Here is a 21425-nt window from a genome sequence, read left to right as displayed (position 1 = left end):
TAAGATGAACAAACTCCTACTTGCCCAGTCCTTTAGGGTTTTTAAAACTCTCATTTTTGACCTCTCAGTATTCTACATAAAGAACAGTAGTAACCCGCATCCTTGCACAATATTCACAGCAATCTATCAAAACCTTTCTTACTTTTATCTCTATAGAATAAAGTCAGACCTGAGCAAGGTCAGGCACGGCTGACCACTGTCCACCTCTTGGTCGAATCTCCCGCCTCCCCTGCTCACCAGGCGTATTTTATGTTGTAGCAACACCAGCTAATGTCCTTGTGCCGGTGGTTTATTGCCTGTTGTTTCCTGGGCCTGGAATGCCCTTCTCCACCCTGTGAACCTAATCTTTGTCGTCTTTCAAAATGGCTCGGGGCTCACCGCCAGCTTCCTAGACCATACTTCCAAAAGTTAGTCGCTTCTTGTGTTTGAATTCACTGTTTCTGGGTGGCTTATTTCAAGTGTGCGTCAGCTCCCTGTACTTCCCTAGGGCAGAGTCTGGGTCTCACTCATCCTCGTTCTCTTTAGCACTGAGCGCAGTGCTTGGCACCGATTCAGGTCTGGTTCATGTTTGTTGAGTGGAACTGCATGAGACTGTGAGCTTTGTTGAGGGCACCCATTTTATGACTAAATGAATGGGCACATAAGCCTAATGGGAACCACTTGATAAGGCACAAAAAAGAGGTAGAGAAAACTAGATATATTTGTTGTCTCCTTTTTTAATAAACAAGTGGTAAATAAATTCTTATTCTTCTGAGAAGAGAAAAATGCCTGGAACAAAATGTCATCTGACCACAGGAACCCAAAGGTGAAATTGTGGAGCCTTTGGCCAAAATGTTTAACCTAAGTTTTATTTTCATGTATTTGGTAACAGAATATTGGCAGGTAGCTTTTAAAGTGTGGCTTTTTTCTGTCCTTCTCTGATGAATAGATAAGGTTGGTCAGTTGTATATGAATGGGTCCATGTCAAATGGCTGAAAATAATTTTAAGCTACTTGGGAATGTTTCCTTCTTTATTATTTTTATGCTATGAAAACTCTTAAAAAAAGAAAAAAGAAAACTCTTCCTGGGTGTTTAGTCTTATCCTACATTAACGCATGTTTTGAATTATTGCGATTTATTTTTTAGAACTAAATCAGTTCCCAGCTATTTATTATTCCAGTAATTTGAATCTTGCTGTAGGAAGCCTGACTCTTGTCTCCACAGCAGGCGGCAGCTGGGAGGCCTGAAACTCCCCAGCATCCTTAGGCTATGGCTTCGTGACCTCTGCCTCCTGGAGCCCTTGTGGTTCCAGGGTCACAATAGTTTGGATACCATTTGGGTAATTCAGATGAAATATCTGGGTAACTTTTATTAACACATTTAACTTGGCTAGCAAAGGACATGACACTGCAGACCTGAGGGTGTTCTTCCCACCCCCTGTACACTGCATAGTGGAGCTTTTGCTGTGCCCTTGTTAGAGCCACGGCAAGCACTATGAGAATACCATGAGTCATTTTCCCCCCTTCTTCTCAAACCTGCCTCTCATTTTGATTGTAGCTTAGTTCTGAGGCTCTGCTTTCTTTTTCTTTACCAGTGCTGTTTTACAAAAGTATTTCCGTTTGACCATCCATTTTATTTCTCTTTTCTTCCTCACTTCCCAATTCCTTTAAAAATTATTATTAATATTATATATTCCACATGGTTGAGTTTGGCGTTTTTTTTCACAGACAGTTGATAATAATGACTTAAAAACACTTTGACAAATCATTAGGTCATTCCCAGATATATCACTTAAAAATGTTTTGTATTTTGGAAAGATAATGTACGGAAAAAAAGGGTGATGCATACATCTGGTGAGTTCAGGTGATTCAAGTGGGTGAACAGTGAAAAGCAATTCTTTTTTTCACCTTATTCCTTATTTCCTCTCTTTAGAGTCAACCACGGGTATTAATTTTACTAATTTCTATTTTATCCTTCTGGAGATAGTCTGTGCATATATAGGCAGATGAACCTACTTTTTGTAAGATTTAAAATGTATGTTTTGGGACTCTGTGGGGTAGTATTTATATTTTTTGGAAGTTGTGAGTGAGGCTGGTAGTATTCACCCTTTATGAAGTGTAGTACTTCACCATAAAATTTTTTGGTGAAGTAAAATATTGATCTTGCATACCAGCATAAGGCTATATCTTGCATATCTTCTACTCTTAGTGGTCAGACATGGCCTATTTTCTGTTTCCAATTGTGTTGAGTTTCTTACTAATTTTGACCTGACCTTGGGAACAGAGAGTACAGATTGATAGCAATTAAGGTTACATAGGTGACTGGGTGTTCTGTTCTGTTATTAATCTATTTGGCAAAAGTTTACTGAGCACCTTATCCTCCAACTTGCACTTTCACCAACTTTTTTATAAGAGCATATTATAGTCAGGATTTGAGGCGTAAAGGAGTTGAGATTTTCACAGGCACACTCCATGACTTGGTAATGGAGCCAAGCAACATCACCCCAGATTCCTGGCTCCCTGGCTTTAAGCACCAATTCAGAACACCGTTATAAATGTATTAGAACTCTGCCAACTGTGGAAGGTAGTCAGATATTATTTGACACTGGTTCTCTCCAGAAAGTCATAGATTACCCCTCCACCTCCAAAAAAAAAAAAAAACCTTTTAAAAGACTCCAGTTAAAGATCGTTTTCCATCCCATATTTCCTCATTTTTCAATCTGTTTGGTTTTCAGTTTTCCTTTCCCACCTACTGTTCCTCCTCCAGCTGCCCCATCAGATTCTGAGTAGATTGATGTCACTGATCCATTTTGCAATCTTAGTGCTCTAATGCAAAACCCATGTATTACTGTGTACACTACCTGCATTCCTGGAAGGCTGTTCCAGTAGAGTATCCTGGAAAATGATCAGCGAAGGCACCTGGCATTGCTTTTAAGTCTTTAGAAAAAAGAAAAAGAAAAATCAAAACAAAACAGACTATTTGGAAGAATAGTTAAAGCATGGGGCCATGATTTTAGGCCCCAGGTTCCCATGGGAACTTTAGGTTCCCATGATTCCTTGCTTACTAGCACTTATTTTAACTTGCATATGTATCTCACCTCATCATCCCTCATTTCAATTTTAACAATATAATAGCTGGTTATTTAACCAGCAAAAGCCAGTTTACTTGGGAATAGCCAGAGGATTTGCAATTTGAGATATGCAAACTATGGCAGACCATAGGCAAATCCAGAGGACAAGGAAGGGGAACTTGCTTTTATAGGGAAAATGATGCCACGGTGTTATATATAACCAAAGAGTCGAGGAAGCTGGTTGGGCTGCCACAGTCTCTGATTGGTTGAGCTGTCATTGAGCAGAGAATTTTCTTCTTCCTGCTGGATACTAAAGTAGGCAACACCTTTCTGTCAGAGTTGTAGGCCGGCATCTCTTCCTGTTTGGAATAATTAATGTTACATGGCAGGGGTGAGGGCCCTCCCTGCCTGTAGGCCTGTCCGGTTTAAGCTGAGGTTTCTTTAATGCCACACTCAGCTTGTCTATGTTTAAATTATGTATAAGATTATTGCCCTTGATTTGAAGAGGTTTGAATTTAAGTGATTTTGAAGCTTCCAGTTAAAAGATGCTATTGAAACACAGTGGCTATTATTTTGACACTGACAGTTCAGCACCCTCCCACACACTTTTTATTCTTTTGAACTGCCAGTTGTGTGGAAGATAGCAATGTAACTTCTCTGACTTTTTGTTAAACATTTCTGAAAATTCTGTTGGCATTCTGCTTGAGACAGGTCTTTGATAAGAACTGTGGTGCCTGTCACTAGTGGCAGAGCACCTGCTCTGTGTTGTCTGCTATTGGTGATGGGTTTACATTGAAGAAGAACCTTTCCACCTGAAGGTTCCTGGAGGCCTAGGTGAATGCACACAGTTCACTTCTGACGCAGTGCTGGGATAGAGGACAGCAGCACATACTTACCACTCTGTGTGGATGGAATGAGCGAACTCTCTTGTACTAAAGCAGGCTCTGTTCTTAAGCTCCCACATGTCAACCCTGACAGAGGGCAGCCCTATATTGTCAAGGTGACTCGCGATATAATTGTTATGAAATGTATGCCATAGTCTAAACTTTGATAAATTGTACAGATAAAACTTTTGGACATGCGCTCAGTGAGTGTCTACTCTGTGTTCTGGCATTTGCGAATTGATTTCACAAAGTACAACAGACATGGTCCTGGTCGTGATCTAGAAAATGGGCCAAGTTTAAAGGCCATTTTTATATTCACGCCCTTTTCAAATTCTTACTACAAACCCGAGAGGAAAATTTTAGCTCATCCATAGTGGGAAAATTAAAGTAGAGGGAGGTTATATAACTAGCTTTTGTTTTACCCAGCTAGTAAATGGCAGAGCCTAAGTTTTCTAGGTTTATATGCTTTCTACCCTACTACAAATTCCTTTTATAATTAATAACATTTGTGTGTTTTAGAGCTTTACAAGAGCCCTGTAATCTCAATAGTGCACTTGTACATTATAGAGCTGCACAGTAACCCTGAACTCCAAGCATTATAGATAGTAATATCTTATTTTACAGAATAAGACATTTGAGTCCCAAAGAAATACAGTGTCTTGCCTAATGGCACAAAACGATTAAGTGGTAGAACCGTGTGGGACTTAAACCTACTCCTGATCCTGAACCCTCCGCTCTTTCTGCCCAGCCTACTGGAGGCTCATGATTTTTATACTCAGCAACATTTATTGAGCCCTTACTGTGTGTAGTGTACTGCGCCAGAGGCTGTGAAGCAATGCTGAAAAAGTAGAATTGCGTAGCACTGCTCCCCTTCATAATGTAATTGTGGGGTTAGGACAGTCACATGAGAAAAATACCTAACATTCAGTATAATTAAACTGTATCAGCAAAAGTTAACCAGTGCAGCATAGTGATGTAAATATATCACCACCAATGGTAAACAGTTTGGAGTATTATCTAGCTAGTACCAAACAGCTTTCTAGAAGTTTTTTAATACTCATTCCTGCTGGGTTTTCCTAGGACCAGGTACCAGTAGTCATTCTCAGATTCCTCAGCTCTACTTGCTGCTTCTCTGTAATCTATAACCATGTTCAAGTCTCTCCTATTTTAGGAGGAAAAATCTTGGCAATTGCTCCCAATCCCGTACTCTCTCCCGTTCCTGCCTACTTTATCAGCCCATCTTCTTCTTCCCTTTCTCATCAAAACTCCTCAAAATGTTGCCTATATATTCTACTCTCAGATTGTCCCTTTTTCTTTTCCTTCATGACTTTGCTTCCTCTGCCTATATCTTAACTATCAGTGTCCCAGAGACTTCTAGTGCCCTACTGTTCTTATTCATGATATTTCCTGATGAGGTCCAAATCTTCACCTCTAGCTCACATTTCTCACCCAACTTCAGACTATTTCCCTGAAACAGATGCCTCAGACTGAACATGCATAGAATAGAATTCATCATTTTCCTCCTTAAAACTAGATCTCCCCGTATTTTCTTTTTACTTAGTGGTGTCACTAGTCACCTAGTGACCTGTACTAGAAACCTGGGGGTCAGCCTTGACTCTGCCTTCCCCTCAGTCCCTATAACTCCTGAAAAGCTTGCTTTCTAGGTTGATCTTGAATCTGTTTGTACTACCACTGTATCACTTCAGGCCCACATCATCTCTCCCCTGTATTTTTGCAGCATCTAAGTCTTCTCCCTGTCATCAATCTTGTTTCCCTCATATTAATCAGCTACTTAATTGCCAGGGTGAGTTTTCCCAAAAATTTAATTGCTGCATTGCATTTCTTAAAACCTTATAGTTTCTTCCTGTTTCCTATGAAATAAAGTTCAGCCTCTTAATGTATCATATAGGATCTCCTCTGAGGTTGCTGTATGGATACTGCTGATGCTCTCTGCTATTAGATCTCTTGTGGTTACTCATATTTACAGTCGTGCATTCTCTTTGCTCTACCTGTTTAATAATAGTCCTTCTTTTTTGAGTACTCTTTAACCTCCTTCCTTTTTCTGATTATTTTAGTAAAAAGCTTGATATATAATAGTTGGAACTACAGAGTACAATTAGTTGCCTATATTTTGATTTATATTTAATACAGATCAAAGGCCAGTTCCTCAAGATAATGGGTTAGCAGGCTGCCAGAAGTTAGCATGTTGTTTAATATGACCTGTTTCGACCTATGCATGAGTACTGAGAGGTTGCTAGCGTTGCTATATGTTTGGACCCTTAGCTGGGATTAGACTTGACCCAAACTCAAAACCAAAAGAAATGACATTCTGTCTTAGTTAGGATTAGGCCCATTTTTAAGTAACTGAAAACATGAGAACAGTGGCTCAGATGAAACAGAAGGTTATTTTTCTTTCACTGAAATTTCCAGAGGTATGCAATCAGCAGCTCAGTTCCATGAAATCCTCGGTAACTTAGGTCCCTTTGAGCTGTTTGCTTCACCTTCTTAAGGGTGTGTCCCTTGGGCTCACAGTGTAAGGTGGTATCTGTTTTCTAGGCAATAGAATTGAGGAAGAGACAGAAAAGGAGGGCAAAGGGCACACTCTGGTAAGGCTTATTCCCAGAAGCCGCCATAGAATTCTTTATTTTTATCCCATCAACTAGAAGTAGCTATGTATACAGTTACAAATTCTTTTACTATGGAAGAAAAAGAGAAGATTTTAAGGAACAAATGTCAAAGGATTCGTCCAAACTCTTTAGTCTGATGTTTAATCTATACCTTTCTTTTTGGTCCTTTTTCCTACTACCATGTGAACCCTGTGCACCAAAAGTCTTCCTGTTACCCTTGGTTGATGGCCTTCTTGTCTAAATCTTGTAGCACTTTTAATCTGTATTGCAGGTATCATATGCTGAACTATATTGCTGCCATTCCAATTATGAGATCTCACCACAATATAAGTTCTTAGGGGCAGTGACCATGTCTTGTGTGTTGCAATGCCTAGCTTAGTATCTTATAAATAATCAATCCTCAATAAATATTTCTTACATGAGTAAATAAATAAATTTTGATGATTGCTTGGTTTCTTGTAGAATTCTAGGGAAGGAAGATGGATCAACCTAGTGGGAGGAGTTTTATGCAAGTATTATGTGAAAAATACAGTCCTGAAAACTTCCCTTACCGCCGTGGTCCTGGGATGGGAGTCCATGTCCCAGCCACCCCTCAGGGCTCTCCTATGAAAGGTAAGAAAGATAGGACCTAAAACTTTTATTTACTGGAGCTTACTTAGGATATTAAACCAGAATATGGCCTTATTTGCAAATGATTCCCTTTATTTAGAATTATGAATTGAATAGTCTTTCTCTCTTGCTATGATTTCAGTTTTTTGGAAAACCTGAAAGGATTTATTTTCCTGCAGATTGGCCAAAAAGCATTTTAGTTGCACTCATGGGGCAAGAGCAGTATTTGAGTGAGTGATAACATTTCCATGAACTTGGAGGATGCAGATAGTACAAGCCTGGCCTTGTGCCCTCAGTGACCTTACTGCTTATTGGATTACAATATATTTACAAAGATATATAATAACACAAGGTAGTTTATGTTGAGTCAAATGAATGGCACAGTGATTGGGAAAGAAATTTAGAGAGTTAATTAATATGATCAGGAAAGGGTTCAAAGCTGTGAGATATGAACTAACCCTTCAAGAATGCGGAAGTTGGTTAGAGAGGAGATAAAGACATTCTAGGAGGAGGATTATTATGTGAGCCAATGTCTACAACTAGAAACATGCAAGGTGTGTTTTTGGTTTGCTATTTAACTTGATGTTGTAGTTAACTGTTCTTGGAAGTAGTTCTTTGTAATTATGGGCGATTAATGTTGAACAGTGTTTTAGTTCCTGTGTCTGAAGGTTACTGAATGTTTGTTATTTCTCAATAAAACTATCTTATCACTCTGTATAAACTGGAACAGCAGAAAGAAGTAGACTTCCTACTTGTTTATTTTTTTAGGATCCACTTCATTCTGAGAAAATTGATTCTACGAAAAGTACTAAGTTGAAAGTTCATATTATTTGGGGTTTCCATTAATAAAATACACTTTTGTGAGCCTTTGCTTTATACCAAATAGGAAAAGAGTGGTTGAATTCTCATATTTATCCTTTTTATTAGAGATAGGAAGAGTGATTTTATTGACATATTTTTGAACAAGCAATAGTTTGACTGAATTCATTGAATGGTTTTAAGGCTCTGACACTTTTTCTCTCATCATAATTATATATTTTCAAAAGTCTAATTTTCGTAAGAGACACGTTCTCCATGGATTTGAAAGGGGATTGATTGATGGACAAGCATGGGAGAAAGATGTAGGCTTTTAATGGATCCACGTAAGCGAGGAAGGTTCCTTAAGTGATATGAACTTGAAGAACGGAAGTGGTGTAGCAGTTAGGCTATCTAATGGTTTGAGATAATTTTCAAAGGCAACAGAAGGTGAAAATACAAATCAGACAGAGAAAAGAGCTATCCAGAATGATACTTTTGAACTAAATTTAAAAAAGAAAGAATTGAGGCCAATAAGAAGACAGTGGTAGCCCCGACATGAATCACATGGATCTAGTGTCACATGATAAGGTGACAGCACTGTGACTGTGCTATTATTGGTAGTTGAGATAAACAATGCTGCCAGGAGGTAAAGCCTCCAGGACTTTTTGGTGGTACTGGTCTCCTACTTCTGATCTCCTCGTGGGCCATTCTTGGCTATCTTTCCTTAGATTTCAGTACCCTTGGATCCCAGCATATCCTGTATTTTCAAGGTCCTTGTGTAATTTCACACAATCTGATTTTGATCCCTGGTGGATGAATGTACATAGACAAGAATTAGGCTAACGTGGGACGTGTTTTGTTTCCCCCGTGGTTCAGACCGCCTCAACCTGCCAAGTGTATTGGTGTTGAACAGCTGTGGAATAACCTGTGCAGGAGATGAAAAAGAAATCGCTGCCTTCTGTGCTCACGTGTCGGAGCTAGATCTTTCTGACAACAAACTCGAAGACTGGCACGAGGTAAAGTTTTTCTACTGCTGCATTTTGGTGAAGTGCAGCAGGAACTCACTGCGTGATCGATTATGTTGTTCTGTTTGCTGCTGAATTCTGGGTCTCACTTGAGGTTGTCTGTATGTCTCAAGAGACACAACTGACTGGTTCAGCTGTTTCTGTGGTGATTTTTCAGTGAACTTTGTCATTGCTTATTTGTTTTTCATTAATGTGAAAAGCACTGAGGAACTTTTTTCCAGGCATCAAGAGGTTCGTAAGACCACAGAGGTTTAGATTGCTAACAGTCCATTAAATTCTCTACTGTTTCACGAGTTTACACATCCTGTGCTCATTCTCTGCTGCTACCTCAACATTTATTACTATAAATTGACATAAAAATTTCTGAAGCTCGAAACTAAGATTATAAAAATATTTATTCTTGTTATGGAAGTTTATTCCAAGTCTTTTAGAACTTTTCCTTATTTTATTAAGTCTCATTGGTGATTTGACATAACTGATGCCTGTGACCTCAGAGTAACTCTAAACCAAGTTGCACAAATAAAAGTATTATGACATTCTCTCTTATTGTTACGTATAACATTACCTACCTGATTATAATATGACCTGATAGAAGCTACCCTTAATAATAAGAGAAAAATAGTTCCTCCTACTTGATTTCCTGCCTTAATTTAGGCTCTTATTTCTTGTTTGGACTATTGGAAAAGTGTCCTAATAGGTTTTCCTGCCACTGGTTTTACTGTGCTTCCTCTAAGCTACCTTCTACAGTGCTACCAGACTCCTCTTAATAAATGAAACATGATTATGAACGCTCCTGCTTCAAGTCCCTTAGCTACTTTTCAGTGCCTACGAACTATGGTCTGAACTCTAAGTGTGACCCTCTCTCATACAGCCCTTTGCTATTTCTGGAGTTTTATCTCCACCTTTAGCCATGTGCTTTTCTTGTAGCTCATGATAAATCTGGACATGAAAAGCTTCCTTGTTTTTATTCTGAATCTACTGCTCTCTTTCTCCTCTGTCTACCCAGTTGCTTCCTGTGTATCTTTCAAGACTTGGCCCAAGTTGCTGTTCCTCTCTGAAACTTTCCCTGACTCTCACTCAGGCAGAATTAGGTTATCCTAACACCTTATCACGGTGCTATGGAAGGATTCATTGCAACGTAGCACAATCACTTGCTTACTTGACAGTTTTCCTACCAGACCATAAGCTTATTCAGGGTTGTTTTTGTTTTGTTTTGTTTTGTTGTTTTTGTTTTGTTTTTGTTTTTATCATCAGCACTGGCATTCTAGGCATTCAGACATTTGCCAAATGCATTAATGAATAAATGATTTTATCTTAAGGTTTAATCAGGCCTGCTTGTTCTAACTTTTCCTGTGCTCTTAAGAGATTCACTTAATCCTGTATCATCCATAAGACAGGACTGCTGATAAAATTAATCATCTAGGCATTTGGTAGATTTAAATGTGATACAAATTCTAAGACAGCTTTCTTCTTTAAGAAAAATCTACCTATAACCTGTTTTTCTTTAGCTTTTCTCATGTTCATGTATTTCTTAGTCTTGTTTAATCTGGTATCTGTGCTCCCAGTTATGTTTCATGTTTTTGTTAAAGTGTTTACCAGAATTCTTTGAGATGCATGTCACTTGATTTCTAAGTCATGTGTTAATATGTACAGATTTACTTGGCTGTTCCAAGAAACAATCTCTATTTGTCCATGTATTGATTGACTGATTTACTTATCCAAACAACTGTTACAGCTCACTGTTCAACAAAGTGCAATCTGTGCCTTCTGGGTCCTTTGAGAGGCTTAATTGAGATGCATGCTCTGTCCACACAGCACGATGCAAAAAGAACTACCCTGCTGGTCCTCCTTCTCCAGGATTCCCGTAATAGTCCTTCTGCTGAACCTCTGGGGAGATTTTTGACCTGCCTGAGTGACATGTCAGACCAACTCTTACCCTGAATCATTTCAGCTCCTATGTTCACAAGCTGACTCCCCTAAATTTATTTCTTTGGGAGTAAAAATTTCATAAAGGTGTTGTGCTTTGTGCTTTCACCTGTGCTCTGACCACACACATAAGCTTTTGCTAACTGGTAGAAACAGTTTGATAGTGATGTAGTTAACACCTCAGAAGAGTGATGTGTGTCAACATGGATCAGAGCACAGAGTTCACACTAGGTAATTCAGACTTTTCTCTGCTTAAACAAAGGTCTACACTGAATATTTTCCAGCCCACATTGGCAGATATAGCCAGAGGGTCATACATTCATTTGTACTCTATTGGTGCTCGGTTCGTATATCCCTGTAAGTGCTCTATAGTCTGATTTCAGGCAGTTTTCAAATGAACGTTTGTTTCTGGTACGCTTCAGGTTTCCATTTTCCAATTTGTTTTTGTTTTCATCATTCCTTTATATTTTGTCCCTAGCCTTAGCTGTAATTGATCCCAATCTTCTAGTATATATATCAGAACACAGAGCGATGAGGGAAATACAGACAGCGAGAGAATATTGATTTTTAGGATTGAGTAAACTCTTTGCCAAGCTGCAAAATGCCTCATAGGTCACAGTTTTAAGACATTACATTTCAACCCATTGCAACCCATGTATTTGATTACGCAAAAGATCATTTGCCCTTGGCCATTAGCTAAGTTTATTTCAGCCAGTGTTTGATATAGCAATGTGGAACAGAATAATCTAGTTTGTTCTTTTAGTGTTTTTGAGTGATCATTAATGTTATGAGTAACTTCTTTTATAATTTAAACTACTAGCTGCTATATATTCAGAGACTAATATAAGTATGAGTGAGATGTGTAATACTTTGGGGAGAGGCAAAGATTTGTCTCTGTCCTAACACTGGGCATCTATGTGTTAAAAAAAAAAATGTATTTTTTAGCTTTTGATTTGAATTTTTTGGCTAAGTAGATTTTTGTCTGACCTTTCCCAAGGTATTTCTTTTTTCCTCCTTTCCTTATCAAAACCATTTTATAAAAGAAATTACACTAAGCAGTTGAGAGGAGGGAGGAATTCACCACTCAGGTGAGGTAAAGAATAGCTTGAGTATAAATTACAGATTGTTATCTTACAACCCTTTCCCCATTTTTCTTAAAACTTTAGTTTCTTCCTTTTTAAAAGTCAGAGTAGAGGGTCCCCTATTAAATCATAGAGTTGTGGAGACCTAAAAGGTGCTCTAAGTTCATCTCCATGTTTCTGCACGTGAGTATCCTGAACTCACTCCAGCTAGAGGAGTCTTTTGTTATCTTTAGAATTTAAAAAAGAGAAGTCAGTATACTGCCCTAGACACTCACTGAATAATAATAGCCTTTACTATTAAGACATTTTCTGCCATGAATAAATTTACCTGTGTGATGACTATAATATTTACCAGAATATAATCATTAATTTAAGGTTACCCAAAAGCCTTTTTAATTTTAACCTTTTAAAGAAAATATTTATTGCTAACATATATTATTTTTCCTGGTTAGATTATTAAACTATAGTCCAATTTTATCTTTTTTAGGATATTCTAGGGCTAGTAAGTCATTATTTTAAATCTTTATCCTCACTGGACAGTAGTGCAGATGCAGACTGTGAAGAAGATCACATCTTGTATGTGCTAGCCTTGGGAATTCGTTCAGAAATTGCCTCAAAAACTCCTATAGTATCCATTTTGGGGGATGTTTTATTCTTTATTATAAAAATAAAATGTGAAGGGTGGTGGTTAGCAAAGGGTTTATGTTTTGTTTATTTAACTGGGGTTGTCCTATAATTAGTAGTTATTCTTCATTCTGTAGGTGGAGCACAATTCCTTTTCGTCTTTTTTTTTTTGCCCTTAAAAGAGGTAAAGCATAGCTCGTTGTTATCTTCTGTGTGAAAGGGCTTCGTATCATTGGTATCCAGGTGGTAGAATGCAGTAAAGGATTTGTCCCTGTGTGGACTGTTCAGCTGTGTTGTGGCCGCACACTAAACTCCAAATCCTAGCCATATATCACACAAATGCCTGTACCGTTTGGTCACAAAAGGGATCAAACAGGAGAATATATGCTGACTGGTATGAATCCCTTACATTTTAAACTGAAGCCTAGTGTATTTTCCTCTAAAAGATAGCTCAGCTATTCATTTATAAAATGAAAATAAATACTACTTCAGAGGGTGAGTTTTAGAATGGATGAAATAGTGTGTGTGAAAACCATTCCCTCTGGCACTCTTCTTCAAACCTCCTTGGAATTAATCTACTTCTCACTGATTTTAGAGCTCCTGAACTGTATAGTACACAGTACACAGTACACAGAGCTAGTGTAAAGTACAGGCTCCCTTTTCTTTCTCCCCGTAGTCCTCGGCACTGGACACCTTTTTGTCATTACCTATGGAGCTCTGAAAAGAAACAGGTATCCAGGTCCCAACCATGAAGCGTGTCCCACCTATGAAGCTTCTGATTCAATAGTTTATGGTGGCTCCTGGGAATCAATATACTTTTTAAATTCTACTAATGATTTTAAATATGGCATATTTAAATAAATGTGATGTGACATATAATCAGGGTTGAGATACTGATTCATACTGTACATATCCTCTTAGTCATAATTACATTTATTAAATGGTTTTATGCTGTTACTTTAATAAGTGCCCACATTGCGGTATTGAACCAGGTAAGTGCTAACACTGCTTTCACAGAGTTTACATTCTCTTGGGCAGTAGGTAAGGAAACAAGTTTTTAAAAGATGTACCAGTCACAGTTATGTGCTTTACACATGTATCTCATCTAATCCTACCAGAAATACTGTAAAATAGGTGGGTACTCTTTTCTCTAGTTTACAGATAAGGAAACAGATTTGGAAAGGTTAAATAACTTGTCAAACCACATAGCTAGGAAGTGTTAGAACCTGGTTTGAGCCTAGGTTTTCTAACTCTAAAACCAGTCCTAACTATTTTGTTTACTCCTTTTCTCATAACTTTTAGTTACCATATTACCTGGCGGTTTGATACTTAATACATTTACTGGGCTTCTAGCATTTATATCATACTTGCTTAAGTTAGTGCTTCATTTTTTTCTGGTTATATTTATGATTTACTAGTTGTAGTATATTGGGAAGGACAATGGCTCTGATTTTTAAATCCTAGATTTGGCTTTTATGACTCTGAAATCTTTCTCAAGTTATTTAACATCTCTGAGCCTCAGTTTCCTCATTTATTAAAATAAAAGAATATTAGTTATCTTGCAAGTTGTTTTGAGAATTTAGTGAAATAAGTTATATTTTAAAAAAACCTAGTACAATGCAGAGCAAATAGTTAAGGTCAGTAATCAGTAAAGCTCATTTTCTTTTTTTTTTTCTTTTCTGGCTACCATGTTGCTAGTTAAACCATTAAATTAATGATCATGTTTTCTCTTTTGTAATATAGTTACAGATGCTTTTTATTTTTGAGGAAACATATTTTAAAGTTTTGTGCATCTTTGAACCAAGCCAAAACTGTTTCCTAAGTGATTGTGACTATGTAATCAATTTTAAGTACCTGGATTGTTACCACGTGGTCTTCAGTAAACCTTTAATTAGTCTTAATATCGTACTGAGGATGAAAGGAAGGAGATATTCAAAGAGAATTACTGTACATGACCTCATCTCAGCTCTTTAGAAACTTGTAGCCTAAAATGTCATCTAAATGACCTTTTCTCCGAAATATCATATAGAGATATCAAAGAGAATATTATACAGAGCAGAAACAAAAACTTTGCCAAAGGCAACATGGAAAATCTTTCTTTTATACCATTAATTTTCAATTATGCCACTATTTCATAGAAATAGATTAAATTATTTGCCGTGATTTGTCAAAATTATTTATGCCTCTCTGCAGGTACCATCACTAAATAGGACTCCATAATGTAAATGGCCCTTTGCCTGGAGACCCACTCACTTAGATTTTCTTGAGTATGATTGCTATTTTAAATCTCTGATTACTGCCTGATATGCTTTTCTTTTTTTTTTCCCCCATAGGTCAGTAAAATTGTGTCAAATGTTCCCCAGTTGGAGTTTCTAAACCTGAGTTCCAACCCTCTGAATTTATCAGTTTTAGAAAGAACATGTGCTGGGTCCTTCTCTGGGGTTCGAAAACTCGTCCTCAACAACAGCAAAGCTTCTTGGGAGACAGTCCACACGATACTGCAGGAGTTACCAGAGTAAGCCCAGAGAGCATGATGGAGGGGGAGCTGTGTTGCCATCTGTGTTAATACTTAGAGTCACTGCTGATCTCCCATCTCAGAAATACTAGAACTGCAGATTGAAAGGAGAATGAGATTAGAAAAATGAAGTAATTAAATGAGGGTATGAGGGTAATCTAGTAGCATTTTCATTGGAATACTTGTTCAGAGTAGCACCAAGACATGGGATATGTCATCCTTTGGCTAGAAAATATCCCTGAGAAGCACTTATCATTTCGAGATCAACCCCACCTTTCTCCATTTTAATCTTCTGATTACCTGATTCCTGAATTTTGCCTTAGCCCTTTTCTTTGGGAGGAAAAAAATCATAGTGTCTCTAAAATATATTAACACTCAGATGATTAAGTGCCTAGCTGGCATGTTAGGAAAATGGACCTAGTATTCTTTTCAATAGTTTAAGCAGGAAATTATGCTTTTGTTTGTCAGTTTAGAAATGCTCTGTTATGTTTTGTTTGTGTCTATCTTTGTATATGCACATAAATAGTCAAAGGAAGTAGTTTAAAGAAATATATGAAGCTGTAGTCTCCTTGACTGTCTAAAATATGGAAATTGTCAGGGACCTTCAGAATCTGATCTCAACTCACTTATTCCACCTTAGTTTCTCACTCTCCCTCTAATGAGATTGGTTTTCTCACTGCATGCAACATCTAGCAGGCATGGAATGAGCTTTTAAATCTCAGTTCTACTTACTAACCATATGACCTTTGATAAGCTCAGTAATCTCTTTAAGCTCTGTTTCCTTGTCTATAAAATGGGCATAACTGTCTATAAAATTGCAGAAATAGAAGTACAGCCTATAAAGCACCTTCACAGGGCCTGACACAGGGTAGGAATTCAATAAATGATAGTTATTATTTCTATTTCTAAACACTTGTTCATGTTGTTTCTAGAATCTTCTTCTGTCTCCTCTCAATTTACCCAAGTTTACCCCTCCTTCAAGGCCATGCATCCTTTCCTGACTATTCCAACCACAATTTCAATTCTATTCCTGTATGAAGTATTACTGTACTTACAGCTAGTGCTGCTTCATTTAGCACTTGTTAAGCACAAAATTAGTTTACTACTGGGTTATATTATTCTCTGCTGTTTTGTGTATTTTAGGTTTTGTCTTCCCAGCTGTATTTTAAGCTTCAGAAAGACTTTTCTCTACAACACCTAGCAGAGTCTCATACGTAGTAGACGCTTATTTATTGAATGACTGAAAATAGGTGCAAAGTAGAAACATAACTGCTTTAAACAATGAAATATTTCCTTTTTTCTCTGCAGTTTGGAAGAGCTCTTCCTGTGCCTTAATGACTATGAAACAGTGTCTTGTCCTTCTATTTGCTGTCATTCTCTTAAGCTACTACATATAACAGACAATAACCTCCAAGACTGGACTGAGATACGCAAGTTAGGAGTTATGTTTCCTTCACTGGATACCCTCGTCCTGGCCAACAATCATTTGAATGCTATTGAGGAGCCTGATGATTCATTGGCTAGGCTGTTCCCTAATCTGCGATCCATCAGCCTCCACAAGTCAGGTGAGGGACAGGCTTGTTCTCATTCTACATGCAAATTGATCGGAACTTATGCATGAAATACAGTGAAAGTGTATTTCTTTCAGTCACAGCTCTGCCTTCTCACAGGATGGATTTCAAGAGTGACATGCAGATGCCTATTGATTAGCTAAATTTAAGGCATTCATTGTCATAAATGCTCTGATAAAATATCAATATTTATCAAATATTCATTTGGCATAGCATTATATTAGCTGTTAATATTTTATATATTAAAGGGTAAAGGGGTCATGCTCTGAAAAGAGTGAAATGAAACTGATGAACTGGATAATAAAAGGCAGGGTTAAAAGAGTACAAAGAATTACAAACTAGATCGTTTTGTCTGGATTTAGGTTAAGGAATCCCAACCTGCTATGCCTTTTATAGTCTCACTTTTCTTTTCTAGTATTTACATGTGATTGGTTACCAGTTTGTTGCTATCTGATTCTGTATATCACAGGAATGAATACTTTAGCCTGTTTTTAAAATTAATAAACTTTATTTTTTAGAGTCTTTATATTCACAGCAACATTGCAGCAGAGGGTACACAGAACTCCCATAGGCTCCCTGCCCCTACACATGCACAGCCTCCCCCACTATCAACATCCCAGCACCAAAGTAATACATTTCAACTTACCTGCACTGGCACATCATCATCCAAAGCCCATAGCTTACGTTAGGGTTCGCTCTTGGTGTTGTACATTCTGTGCATTTGGACGAATGTGTAATGACACATATCTACCATTGTAGTGTTGTGCATAATACTGGTTTACTGCCCAAACCATCTTCTGTGCTCTGCCTGTTCATCCCTCCCTCCCCACTAATCCCTTGCCTCTTACAGAATGTCATATAGTTGGAATCATACAACATGTAGCCTTTTCAGATGGGCTTCTTTCACTTAGTATTAAGTATTTAAATTTCCTCCATATCTTTTCATGGCTTGACAGCTTGTTTCTTTTTTAGCACTAAATAATATTCCATTGTCTAGATGTACCACAGTTTATTTATCCAGTCACAAACTGAAGGACATCTTGGTTGCTTCCAAGTTTTGGCTTAATTAATAAAGCTGCCGTAAACCTCCATGTGCGGGTTTTTGTGTGGACGTAAGGTTTCAGTTCATTTGGGTGAATAACGAAGAGTCCAGTTGCTAAATCCTATATTAAGAGTATCTGTCGTTTTGTAAGAAGCTGCCAAACTCTCTTCCAAAGTGGCTGTATCATGTTTGCATTGCACCAGCAACAGATGAGAGTTCCTGTTGCTCCATATCCTTGACAGCTTTTGGTTCTGTGTTTTGGCTTTTGGCCATTCTGATAGGTATATAGTGGTATCTCACTATTGTTTTGATTTGCATTTTCCTAATGGCATATGATGTGGAACGTCTTCTCATATGCTCACTTGCCATCCGTATATCTTCTTTGACGAGGTGTCTGTTCAGTTTTTCTGCCCATTTTTCAATCAGATCGTTCATTTTCTTGTTGTCAGGTTGTAAGAGTTCTTTGTATATTTTATCAGTGTGCCTTTAGCAAATGTATTCTCCCAGTGTACGGATTTTCTTCTCATTCCCTTGGCATTGTCTTTCAGGCTATTTTAAAATCAACTACATAAGTAAAAATAATTCTGACCTAAAAGTGAAAAAATATGAACAGTTTATTTCACCATGGAGATTCTAAGGGTGGGAATTAAGTCTTAAAAACAAGTGATTTACATAAGGAAGCTGTTTATTTCACAACTTGACATCTCTTGAGCTAACTCTTCTCTTCCTCCTAGATGGCAATGCCATTCTGAAGGGAAGAGGACAGTGACCTGGGATAGTTATGCACCAGGGTTGTCACAAATTGCTCCTCCGCATTTACCCTTGCCGAAGATTGATAGAAATAGGAAGGGACGCTGTTGTTCCCTGCAGTGGATTTAATGTGTTGTAAAACTGACCAGCTTCACTATTACAGGAATATTTTTCCTACCAGTGCCAAGTATTGACTTGGATGATACATTTGTTCACAGCTATAGAAGAGTTTCCTTTTAGGGCTGAACAATCTTAATTTGTTGCATGTTTTCCTACCCAAGGGTTCAGGTTTTTTGTTTTTTATTTTGTTTGTTTGTTTTAAATTTTGAATCTGTTTTCCCTGTCCCCAGTGAGGACAGTTGAAAGATAATATTTAGTTTCTGGTTCTATTGACCTTACCCATTATAGTACTTGTTAGATAAAAATTTAGTATGGCAGTATCCACTCTGATCAACAGTTAGGTTCTCTGAGTCTGTATTTGATGAAAGAGTTGATCACATCACTTTTTTTGGAGGGGGGCGGGGCTTTCTTTCTCTCTGTGAGTTGGGTCTTTCTCTCTGTGCGCGGGCTTTCTCTAGTTGTGGCGAGTGGGGGCTACTCTTTGTTGAGGTGCGTGGGCTTCTCATTGCAGTGCCTTCTCTAATTGGAAAGCATGGGCTCTAGGCACACAGGCTTCAGTAGCTACAACACACGGCCTCAGTAGTTGGGTCACGTGGGCCCCAGAGCACGCAGCTTCAGTAGTTCTGGCTCATGGGCTCTAGAGCTCAGGCCTCAGTAGTTGTGGCGCATGGGCTTGGTTGCTCCATGGCATGTGGGATCTTCCCGGACCAGAGATCAAACCCGTGTCCCCTGCATTGGCAGGCAGATTCTTAACCACTGCGTCACCAGGGAACTCACATCACTTTTTAAATTATGTAATCATGGCATCTATCCTGATTATTAAACTACCACTAACCCCTTTTACCAGCCATTTGGGTGGAGAATCAGTAGATGAGTAGATGTCGGAGAACAAAGGGGGTCCCTTGAGCACTGGGATCACAGGGATAGGAGAGGTTATAGGGAAGTTTTTATGGTGTTTTATTCCACTCTTTCTTTGGATAAAGAAAAAATTCAGCGTCTCTAACTAGTTTATGATCATTTTAACATTTCAGAACTTGTTAATAGAAATACATTTTTTTGCTATGTTTGTCTTCTCATTTGTGTGCTTTTCTGTATTTACTTAAACAATATATTTCTCAAATTAGGTTTGCAGTCCTGGGAAGACATTGACAAACTAAACTCATTCCCTAAACTTGAAGAAGTGAGGTTGTTAGGAATTCCTCTTCTGCAGCCATATACCACCGAGGAGCGAAGGAAATTGGTAATAGCCAGGTCTGTTGTACTGATTATTCTGCTTTCTTTTCTCAGAGAATTGTTGTTTCATTAAAGAGATAATGCACTATTTGGCAGTGAGGGGAGCACACTGTATGTTTATCCATCTCTAGAACAGACTGTGCTTAAAGGAGCTGCTTCTATAGCTTCAAATCCTAGAGGAAAAGGAACGCAATATGATAAGAAAAATGTGAAATATAATTGATCTGCCAAGCCCACTGAAAAAATTCCCTCACAATCTATTCTATTTTTATGCTTTTCAAAATTTACAATATTTGAAATCCTGTTTTGGGTCATGAAGAAAAGGTAGGTATAATAGGAAATCAACTCTATTCTAGTTACCCTTGTTTTCTGTGTTAACACAGAAGTCATTTAAAGCAGCGGTCCCCAACCTTTGTGGCACCAGGGACCGGTGGTGTGGAAGACAGTTTTTCCATGGGGTGGGTGTGGGGGTGGGGAGGATGGTCAGGTGATCATGTGCGCCATGGGGAGCGGCACATGGAGCTTTGCTCACTTGCCCGCTGCTCACCTCCTGCTGTGCGGCCCGGTCCCCGGGGGTTGGGGACACCTGATTCAAAGTGTAAATACCTGAAAATTGGACCGTTCCATTAGTGTAGAACTTAAGAGAGCTGCATCTGTGTTTTCTTCTTCAATTTACATTGAGTTGAACATGAGCACCATGTTGCTACCTTCTTTCTCCGACTGCCCTCCCTTTTGTGCCTCAGCCTCTGCCTCCCCAGACTGCTGACACGTACCATGAGGGTTTATGTTTGCATGTGCCTTTAGCAGCAGTAAGGTTTGACTAAGATGTAAAGGGCCATGGAGCTTTGATTTGTTCTCTCGTGTACTATACATAGTAGTTTTGGCAGGGGAACAGTAGGCTTTAAGGTTCCCTAAAGAAGAGTGGTTCTATAACACTTTGATCTTTTTGACCAACTAATACCTAGCAGATCTTTACTGCTTTCCAGTTGTTAACATACACATCAGTATCCCACTGAAGAAATAAATTTCAACATACTTTTCTTCTAAGAAGAGTACGTCTTGAAGGCCTTGTACTTTACACAATTCTTTTGTAAATGGGATAAATGGATTCCTGAACTATATGACCAAATTGTACTGACTGCTTTGTAGACCTGTGCTGTCCAGTATGGGACCATCATCCATGTGTGACTTTTGAGCACTTGATGTCATGGCTAGTCTGAATTGAAATGTGCTGTAAGTGAAAAAGACACTGGATTTCAAACAGTTTACATGAAAAAAAGAACATCAAGTATCTTAGTTATTTTTTTAGTATTGATTATAGGTTAAAATGATTGTATCGTGCATATATTGGGTTAAATATAATATACTATTAAAATTAATCTCATCTGTTTTAATTTTTTACTTTTTAAAATATGGCTACTAGAAAATTTAAAATTATGTGTGTGGCTTGCGTTATATTTAAATCGGACAGTGCTGCCTAGAATCTTATTTGGAAAGGTGAGGTATGGTTATAAAAGGTCAGTGTCACATCCAAAAATGAAACTTAAATATTTTTGGCCCTTTTATTTTA

The 21425-nt window shown here is 38.1% G+C and overlaps 1 protein-coding gene across 1 annotated transcript in view; it reads left to right on the top strand.

Moving 5' to 3' along the window:
* The window catches only part of TBCEL (tubulin folding cofactor E like), a 69632-nt gene that overhangs the window by 14146 nt on the left and 34061 nt on the right, over positions 1–21425 (top strand). The window contains exons 2-6 of the mRNA XM_057748919.1: positions 7023–7172; positions 8844–8983; positions 14958–15139; positions 16448–16704; positions 19747–19873. Coding sequence (XP_057604902.1) covers positions 7040–7172; positions 8844–8983; positions 14958–15139; positions 16448–16704; positions 19747–19873 — 839 coding nt within the window. The 5' untranslated portion in view covers positions 7023–7039. The remainder of the gene's footprint in view (positions 1–7022; positions 7173–8843; positions 8984–14957; positions 15140–16447; positions 16705–19746; positions 19874–21425) is intronic.

The sequence above is a fragment of the Hippopotamus amphibius genome, chromosome 9, assembly GCF_030028045.1.
Source record: "Hippopotamus amphibius kiboko isolate mHipAmp2 chromosome 9, mHipAmp2.hap2, whole genome shotgun sequence".
In the NCBI taxonomy this organism is placed as follows: domain Eukaryota; kingdom Metazoa; phylum Chordata; class Mammalia; order Artiodactyla; family Hippopotamidae; genus Hippopotamus; species Hippopotamus amphibius.
This window is presented reverse-complemented; position numbering and strand designations above follow the sequence as displayed.